Source organism: Ascidia mentula, chromosome 7, assembly GCF_947561715.1.
Source record: "Ascidia mentula chromosome 7, kaAscMent1.1, whole genome shotgun sequence".
Classification (NCBI taxonomy): Eukaryota; Metazoa; Chordata; class Ascidiacea; order Phlebobranchia; family Ascidiidae; genus Ascidia; species Ascidia mentula.
The window spans coordinates 9,857,942-9,867,697 of NC_138572.1; the positions used below are offsets into that span (position 1 = coordinate 9,857,942).

Below are 9,756 nucleotides of genomic sequence, written 5' to 3' on the forward strand. Positions count from 1 at the left end.
ATGTAGTATAATCCCTGGCAAAACTCTCTGGCAAAACCAGAATCTCAATCTCTACACCACCACAATGAGTAACGCCAAAGAAAAGCAACAAAGTGCAGAAAAGAAAAAACACAACAAAGAAAAGGGGACAAATCTTGTACGCGATTTTGCCACACAAATGTGACGACATAAAGAACAACAACGGAAACAATCAAAACAAAACAAGCACGATCACCATGCAAATGTATCGGCCGAGAACACAACAAATTCTATTTGCATGCAGGAGTAACCATGCTCTGCACGTTGATATGTGCCCGTGTCCTGTGCAGCCATTGATCCTCACATATATCCAAGGTTCCTGCAGATGGTTTCTGCACGAAAGTCACACTGTAGCAGCGTGGTAGTGAGGATCGTTGATAGACCATTTGACTGTTTTGTATCACTCGCCAACATAACCCTTCAATATGTAGTATCTCTCCTAAGCACGCGCATCGTTTTTATTCACAACCTTTTGTATTTCCGCAAAGGAAGATATAACCACAAACTGACGCTTAAAGCTCACAAAAGCATTTTATCTGTAGGCCTGTGAATCGTGTTCTGTAAAATGCGCATCAAGGATGGAAGCACTTCTGTTGAGTTTCTGGTGTGTGGCATGTGGTGAATTGCAAATCTAGCTTTGGTTTTTGTCACCAAAGACTTTGTTAAGGAGATAAATTTATGGTCAATGAATCGTCAACATTGACGACAAAAACGGGAAAATAATACAAACTAACGCAAAACCTAACCTGTGCAAGTTACGGCATTTATGTTGCAACGTTCCTAACCTGTCATGAGCAGTACGTTGGCCAGACTATAAAAAAATTCTAAACATGATGGATACAACATAGATCAGACTGGAACTTGACCAAATACAAAACGAGAAGAACCAACAAGACGGCCCTGCAACAGAATCATTATAAAGCGCGCACCCCTCGTCAGGTCAACACCAGCCGATTGGCAGCTGTTTTGCAGTGAAATTTGTTGAACAACCTATGGCCAAACAACCAGATAATTGCAAAGCCAAATGGATGAATCTTACCAAAGCCACATTCCCAAGATTCGGTGAATGATATCTTATTGGCGTTATATTTCTGCTGTGTCCTACGCTTGCAACTTACTTTTCTTCATTGGTATATGGCATTTTTAGCTTACGCTCTGTTATCTATTAAATAAACATAAGAGTTACATCACAAGGTTCACAGGCTTCGCAGCCAAGGCATTGCAGCCAAGCTAGATCAGCCACTTTTCCCGACAAGTACGGTTGTCTGATTACGGTGGTGGAGATCCTCTACGCATGTGAAGGTCGCCAGACAAGTTGTGCGCTTGCCCACCAGTGTACCTTGGCCACAATATACCCCGTGAAGCCACTGAGCTCCTGTAGCTCAGTTGGTAGAGCGTTGGGCCTGGTTGGCCCAGGGTCGTGAGTTCAAACCTCACCGGGAGCTTGATTTTTCAGATATCGCTCCGACTTGTCGGGAAAAGTGGCTGATCCAGCTTGGCTGCAATGCCTTGGCTGCGAAGCCTGTGAATCTTATGATCGGAATATTAGAGCTGTGATCGCCAAATATAAAGGGCCTGCGCAGTGGGGCGATCCTGCCTTGCTATGCGAAAGCATGGCATTACTTCTGCATAAGAGTTAAGAATTGATTTTCGCTGACAGGTATTGTGATTTTGTTTTACATCAGTAACAGAAAGTACATGATAAAGTGCCATTGAACGGCAAAAGAGCAAAGGATGGGGATGAAACAAATTAGACGTTTCATATTTTCCACTTAAAGGGTTGCCACCACCATTTGCAGTTTTCGGAAAATGTGTATTTAACGAACTAAAAATTACACTATTTTCATTTTTCTACAGCACCCGGCACCAATTAGCTCCTGATTGAAAAAGCCCCAAACTCCACTAAAGACCGCATATCAGTAATTCTATGAAAATAGTTTTGCCCGCGGGGAATGCCCGTCTGGTACTCCCCTGTCATAGAGAGTCTCAGTTTCGTCACAAGGCAACCGGTGATGCATTGGGGTCAATTTTCTGGTTGAATGAGCAAGAAGTCACGTGGTGTAGCCAGGTAGATTTTCAGCGTGCTTTGGTGCAGTTTTAGTGCATTTCGTTCTTCTCAGTCAGTCAGACGTTTGGTCCAAGGTGCTGTGAAAAGTTTAGTTGAAAAACCATCAAAATGTTCAAGGGGATGTAGCTCAAAATTGAATCACAGAAGTATACCTTAATATGTAATTTTATGTTAGGCCAGCCTCTTGGCTACGCAGTAAGGTGAAAATTAGTTGCAAGGTAGTTGCTCAAAGCACCACCTAGGGGTCATTTCGGCCCCCGATCAGTCATTATTTTAGCTAAATGGGCTGCAAAAAAATGTAAGATGGTTTTGCTAAAAAATGAATCACAAAAAACTCATCCAATTTGCAATTTAATGTTGGCCCTAGCCCTTTTCACAGGAAAAGGTTTGCCCCCTGGGACTGTTTTTGCTATCCTATAGGACAAAAGATCCTCCTGGAGGCTCCTCAGATCCTTGCTGTGTTTTGCAAAATTCGGCCGAAACCGAAACTTTTTTACTGCATGCAACGCTGATATGCAAAGATTAGAATCATTGTTCAAACTGTACTAATGTGTTTTAGTTGTTAACTGTCATCGAAATCAACTTTAAAAAGTTGGTACAGCATTCTTTAAGTGCCAATAAAAGGCTGTATGACAGGATCAGATCCATTCCAGCACATGTTTTGTTTAAATTTATTGCGATTTTAAAAAGATGGACACCAAAATTAGTTTCGGTTTATTCGGCCGAATTTATTGCCGAATATTCGGTTTCGGCCGAATAAAAAAATTGCTGTTTCGGTGCATCACTAGTTGTTGGCAAAAAGGAAATCACTCCGTATGGGTATTAATGGTGATAGCCTTCAAAACTAGATTTTGGGGATTTAATGCTGATATGCGGCCTAAAACTGGCAAAGTTCGCCCTAGCAACAGAACATGTGCTCACTCAGCCGTGAATCTTCCATGCATCACCGACTACAATGTGGGTATTTCCCGCCGGCGAAACTCATTTTAATAGAAATAAGCGTCTTTTTTCGAAGTCATTCTCCGTGAAAAACCAGGGACTTGCATCCACTTTAATTACTTTACCGTCACCTCTATGTTCTTGACGGATATACATATATTTTTGAGAAAATTGTAGGGGGTTGAAAGTATTTCGACATGCAGTTGATTGTGAAAACGTTTGGTCGTTTTCATTTAACCATTTGTACTTCCAAATTTATGCATGCATGCCATTATCAGTTCGTAAGAACAGAAATATTCAACGAAGACATGGAAATGAAAAAGTGATATGGTCTGGAAACGTTTCAGTTCTTGACAAAACTATACTCATCATTATACAACAAAGGGTTTCAGGCACATCATTGGATGCTAGGTTGCAGCTGGACATTTCCGTCTTTCACTCAAGCAAAGCAACAATACACTTATGCATAGATTTCAATCATACACCATAGGGTCAATTTGCATAATAAAAAATTAAAAACCAGGAACAAAAAACTGCTTAGAGCAGTTTTGAAATAAAGGCAATCGATTAGACAATATTTTAAATGTAAACCAAATTATAAAGCCATACATATTTCAGTTTATTACCATCAAGCATGCTTTTTGCGTTGCCCAATCATGGAAAACGATCGAATCATTGTTGCTATAGCAACGGCTGGGTAAAATAGGTTTGCTAAAACCACAAAAACCATGTTTTCATTTGGAATTCTGTACTGAGGTTCCATACCAGGGAAAAACTGAGCAATGAGATGAATGTAGGTGCCCTGACAAGCAAAATATGTTTAAAGATTCTAAATTGTACACTCAAAATTGAAATCAAACAGAAAAAACTTCCAGTTTTACCAAATGTTGGAAACCTCAACATTGGAAAAGCAGCTGCCTTCAATATACTTTCAAAAAATACTTACATAAATTGTAAAGGCAACATTAACAAGGCTCCAGTCCAACATCCACATTGCATCTTGAACAAATATTCCTCTTGCTAAAACAACCTATAACAGCTAGCATTGTGAGAAGTTTTTATAAAACTAATCATGCCATAAATTATTGCCTAAACGTTAGAAATAAATAATTTTCTTATAAGTAAATCTGTGTGTTTCTAAGCTGACAGTTGTGCTTTCGCTGAATATCTTTAATTTCCAATGCTAAGTATAATTTAATCCAATCACATTCTTCATTACCTGCAAAAGACTACCTATAAAAAAGGCACATAAAATCCATATGCTACCAAAGTCTGTTGGGTGAAGTAGGTAAGGCTCATAGTGTTTGACATAAAATTGTGCATGAGGGAATGGTGAATCCAATGCACTTAGTGCTCGAAGAGTACTAAAGATGCATCCTGCAATCAAGCTTATTGCCAACATTACATCCATTAGACCAAACTGTTCCTTGCGATAAATTCTGTAAACAAACATAAACAGCAACTAAGTGGCCATCAAATGACTTCTGGATTAAAGCATGTGTATCAATTACTTATACAATAACATGACCCGTTTAGTGTTAACACAATTATACTAAACACTTTGAAGTTGATTGCACAGCATGCTACACTTTCAGTAATGCACATTACCATATTAATATGCCTATACATAATTGTATGCTTACTTGTTTTCTGTGAAATGTCTCGGCTGCATCATGTAGGTTAAAAGGTAGTATACAGGCAAAATACCATATGGAGTATTGAGAAATGCAGCAGGTTGCATTTCATTGCCATATGATCCACTCATAGCTCCAAAAATCAATGTAACAAGCGACAAAGCCATTGTGGTGCCCCAGTATACAACCAAGTTGCGACAGTCTTTGGCATTATCAATAGAATATATGATGGCAATATATAAAGGATAGTGTACTATAAAATCCCATAATAGTGAGAGTGCACCATAAGGCGTTCGAAAATAGCGTTCTCCCGTTTCTAGATAAAAGGCCATGTATCCTTGAACAACACCAACAACTTCAAAATAAAAAATGAGATCAACCACTGATGAAAACGAAAATAAACAGCAGGTATAAAACAAAAGCCCTCTTCCAGGTGCATTTTTGTTGGCTTCAAGTTCATGGGTTTTCTTGGTTGGTAAAAAAAGTTTCAACAAAACTGCAACAGCAAAGAGTGTGACACATCCAACAGGTGCCAGTACAGAAGGGCTTGTAAGTTCAGGGTAAAGCGAAACAAGTTTAAGAATAGGCCAGGCTGTCTGACTGAGCAAAATAGCAGTACAAACACCCGATAGTTTGGCCATGCTTGCAGCAATTTTTGAAATGCAGATTTACAACTCTTAAGGCAGCACAGAATCTTATGTTGTACAGCTGGATAACAATAAAGAGTATAAACTTTGCTATAAAAGCTTTGTAAATGAGTTATAAAATTTCTGATACAGTACATAAATAAAATATAGCACATTCGCATGGTGCAATACTTCTGAAAAAAAACAATTTTTTTTGTCAACTAACATCCCTCTGGTACAATTTGTTAGTTTTTATTAAACATCTTTTGCAAAAAAATGCTAAAAGCTTTCTTTAGAAAAACGCGTAATAAAGAAACATCACGGAAACAAAATTGGTTCAAAAATAGAATGAAAGCTTGCAAACTCAGAATTTTGCACTCTGTGGCTGTGCTACGTGCACTTGACAGTACAAAGTCCGCTTAAAGCTTTGAAATGACGTGTTGGTTATTTTGTGTACTGTTTGTTTACATTTTTTATTATGCGTTTGAACTTTAGAGATAAAGCTAGTTAGAACTTTATCGACAGCTCTTGCCAAATGACAAAAAAATCTCAACCTCTACATGAAAACATTTAGCATCTATTTAAATGTAGGCGATAATTCAAGCAGAACAGATTCACCTGACCGGTTTTGTTGACCAAGCTGATCTCTATGTTCCACCCGTATTAACAAGTTAATAGGAATAAAAAATCAAGTGATAAACAGGTAGCCTAACAAAATTGTTAATTATTACCTGTATTTTGTAGTCATGTTCCTGAGTCATTGACAGCATTTTGGAACAAGTAATTAAATTTGTCCGAGACTTGACAGGGAAAACAAGATGTCCTGAACGGTTCCAAAAGCGGGTCAGCAGAGGGCGCCATGTAACGACACAGGACGTCGCGTTGCGCGGTTTGTGTTCTTCAAGGTGCTGCTGTTTCTACATAAACGGGCATAAAATTAGAGTTAAAACGGAGAAATCAAAACACACTGGTCCTTACCGAACTATTATAGGATCACAGAGCGACGAAAACGGGCTTTCCCATAATCTTGGGCTTTATACCACACAATCAACAATTCATTCTTACCGTATAAGCATGTGCTACAGATAAACTCAATTGACACTTTGCTTTTGCTAAAATTGCCCTTCTTTAAACCGAAAACACAGGTTATTTTTCCTACAGCAATGCATGACAACTAAACTACTACCAACTAAGTCAACAACAGCACTATCTGCTTCTGAGTTCTAAATGGACAACGACGTATGTGACGTAACAAAGATACTTGTAGTTGTAATGACGTCAAGAAGCAAGTAACACAACATAGAAAACTTACTGAGCGGACAGGAACAAAAATTATGACTTGGTGGTTATAAATGTTACAGGGTGAATTTTCATGTTTGGTAATTATTTGTCTTATATACCAAGACTGACAGATTTAGGCTTGAAATTAACGTTTCTGTGATTGTGGGTGACTTTTCATTTTATATAACGCCTTTCGCTTTTGAATAAATTCGCCCGGCTGCTATGTATGAACGAAGTCTGCTAGGCATGTTCTTACTATTGGCTACTAAATTGACTCCGTGCGTGTGGACAAATATATTATTTGAAAGACACATTGCAATACCAGGCGGCGGTTGAATTTATACAACTAATCGCGTTAATGACTAAGCAAGATTAAAATTATGACACGTTACTGATTTAAAGCGAGCTGCTTTCCAAAAGAGCAGGCGTGCGTACAAGCGAAAGAACCAGACAATAGGAACTGCTTTGATAGGCAGTTAGTTAATACAGGATCTATAGTTGGTTGGCAGAGTGAAAATGAGCGAACGATTAACACAGCAGGTCACAAGTAGTAAGATAACGTTTTTCTGCAATACAGACGACCCTTTTTGTGTTCGAAACTTAAGAGTAAATCAGTAAGTGGTGTTCCTATATTTAAAAAAGTTTTTTTTATCTGCGATTTTGCGGTCAAATATAACCGAAAAGTCAGATTTTGTAAAATTCGTGAACTTTAAAGAGGGCGTAGAGTTGCGTCTTTGAAGAAGTAGGGATTTGCCAAATCAAATCATTGTTAGGAACACAAATCACGGATTTCCTCATAATTCGGAGTATAAAGAGACTGGCCCATATTGTTGTTAACATTGTCATGATTTAAAAGAAAACATATTTTGTGTTTTGCGTCGCTTGCTGCGCATTTTCCGCCTCTAGTGGTGTGTGGCCGATAGCAAAGTGACGTCACCACCCACGCGAGTCTTATCTGTGATGTCGGTCAAGTCAGCTCGTTATAATGATGTAGCTACACCAACCGCGTCATTCTAACTGATGATGGCATAAGTTTTTGCCGTAACGTTTTTTTTAACAATATGGGCCAGTTTCTTTAAACTAAAATCATTGTTATTTTACACGCAAAGATATACACACATAAAAAATAAAGTTATACATGGGCCACAAGCCAACGAATCAATCTACAGGTATATTACATAACTCTAAAATGTGTTTAACGAGCACGAAAGATAAACTTTCCATTAAGTCGTCCCTAATACGATTTAAAACGATATTGCGAAACTGTCCATATTGTTTTAAGGATCTGAAACACGTCTGTAGGTCAGAAATTCCGATGTTCACAATTAAATCGGTAATATCAGGTTTTCTGAACTTAGAATTGTCTAACGGGTGAATATCAGCTGGTGGAAGGCGGTTCTTAAATTCTATTTTTGGTGATCAGTAGCATGAGCGCCGGCCTCCTCCAAATATGTACATTCCACGTCGCTAAGGACTTCAAATGGCTCATAAAAGATGAAGTGAACTGTGACAGGGATGAAGTTGCCTATAACATACAACTTAGCAGAAGTTGCCTATAACATACAGCTTAGCTTCTGCTTTACTGCATATGTTTTAGCATTTATCATCAATAACATTTATCAAATAGTATAGGAGACCTTATTTTTTATGTCCTGCTATATCACTAAAAGTTTAACTGTTAATGTTATGCCATTATAACCATAAATGTGTAAGCTGCATACAGATGGCCACTGTTTCGACCTATAAGGTTTTATCGATGCAGCTGGTGTAAATATCAGACGATTTTTCCGAACAAACGGCCAATTGGATCCAATTCGTTTATTATGACCATAATTAGTTTCAAACTTTCTCGTTATACGTCTCTCTGCTGTACGATTATTGCTCGTAGTTTCTTCGTGTCAGTTTTCTGCCAATAGAATTTGGTTTGCTCATCGCGAGACAAGTTTCTTCGTTTCCTGTTTGTTCTTTTCCAACATGTTGGTGGGTGGTATGTGGCCCCTAACCTAATAATGAGGTATCAAAAACGCATATCGTTCAGCAGACAAGTAGCCACAATACAATATAAAAGATATGAAAACAAAGTTCTGCAAATCTTGGTTTAAACACTAATCAACTTGTTGTCCCGATTCCTAACTGGGGTTGCAAAACGCTCAGTCACCAAACAAAACAAGTACAATGAGTCAGCAAAAGCAACACAAACCGTTCTGCATTCACGTGCGAGGGTAGGGAGCTTCGCTAACTTTATTTGGTTAAGATGAAAACAAGCTCTATGTACATACGTTGTGACTAAAACTGGAAATGAACCAGTTTCAAAACGTTTAGTGAAACGGCCGCCGTCAGACACAAATTAGCATAGGAAATACTTTGCTGTCGAATGTAATAGGTGGGTATTTAGTTTGTGCACTGTTGTGTCTACCCAACCTGAAAATTTCGATTTATAGCCTGTGTTCAAGTGTTGCCACGTGCCAAGTTGTCAGACATCATAGTATTTCCTATGCTTGATTTCAGTGTTAGGTTGTCGACTAGAATAGAGATTGTTATTGCCGAGTGACAGTCGACTACTTTTGTTACTGAGTGAAATTTAGTCAGACAGACGGCACGTTTTAGTAGCACGAGGCCCAACGCTCAGATTTTGGCGACTGTTTACACAGCACTAGGCTCGCGGGGATGAGAGCATTATGAATTTGTGTAATATTGCTAAATTTACACTAAGTTATGTACCTTACCAGGCATGAAATTATTGACAAGTCGTAGTTATAGTGCTAGAGTGGCATTTAAAGTGGCAGAAAATGACGCCCTACACAGTGGATACAGGTCATCTTGGCTACTATTATGTGAAAGATAATTGTGACAAAGCCTGGACAAAACTTAATACCTAGAAATAATTGTGACAAACAATGCTCTTTACTTTGCGTTCTGTACACTGTCACGCTGATCTTTTGTTGGCCAACAAAGCAAAAGTCAACATAAGTCCACGAGGCAAAAGCTACCGTTGCTGGAAATTTCGCATTGCAACTAGCACTGAGCAGCTATGCCTCGAGGGTTTGGGAGATATAAAACTGTCCGCGGTTTTAACCAAGAAATTGGTTGGCAATAACATATAAAGTGTTACTAAAGCTTTGTAAAAGTACCTTGTTTGCTTGGTGACAAAGGGTACACGCAATCGAATCTTGCAACAACAAAAAGGAAA

General features: G+C 38.6%; 1 protein-coding gene across 1 annotated transcript; it reads right to left on the minus strand.

Annotated features, from left to right (window-relative positions):
- Nucleotides 1-3,176: 3,176 nt before the first annotated feature.
- Nucleotides 3,177-5,347, minus strand: LOC145908625 (transmembrane 6 superfamily member 1-like). The gene is made up of 4 exons (XM_082995942.1): nucleotides 4,669-5,347; nucleotides 4,245-4,464; nucleotides 3,972-4,055; nucleotides 3,177-3,827 (listed from the first exon to the last, which is right to left on the minus strand). Exons 1-4 carry the CDS (start codon nucleotides 5,298-5,300, stop codon nucleotides 3,654-3,656), a joined length of 1,110 nt encoding a protein of 369 aa, XP_082852068.1. The 5' UTR covers nucleotides 5,301-5,347; the 3' UTR covers nucleotides 3,177-3,653.
- Between the last annotated feature and the right edge of the window lie 4,409 nt (nucleotides 5,348-9,756).

What these genes read in the sequence shown, in the direction of transcription:
- LOC145908625 (XM_082995942.1), bottom strand. Translation starts at nt 5,300, where the DNA reads ATGGCCAAACTATCGGGTGTTTGTACTGCTATTTTGCTCAGTCAGACA. An exon ending in TTATAGGTAGTCTTTTGCAG is followed by an intron (nt 4,056 to 4,244) that starts GTAATGAAGAAT and finishes TAGCTGTTATAG; the next exon opens with GTTGTTTTAGCAAGAGGAAT. An exon ending in ATGTTGCCTTTACAATTTAT is followed by an intron (nt 3,828 to 3,971) that starts GTAAGTATTTTT and finishes TTTGCTTGTCAG; the next exon opens with GGCACCTACATTCATCTCAT.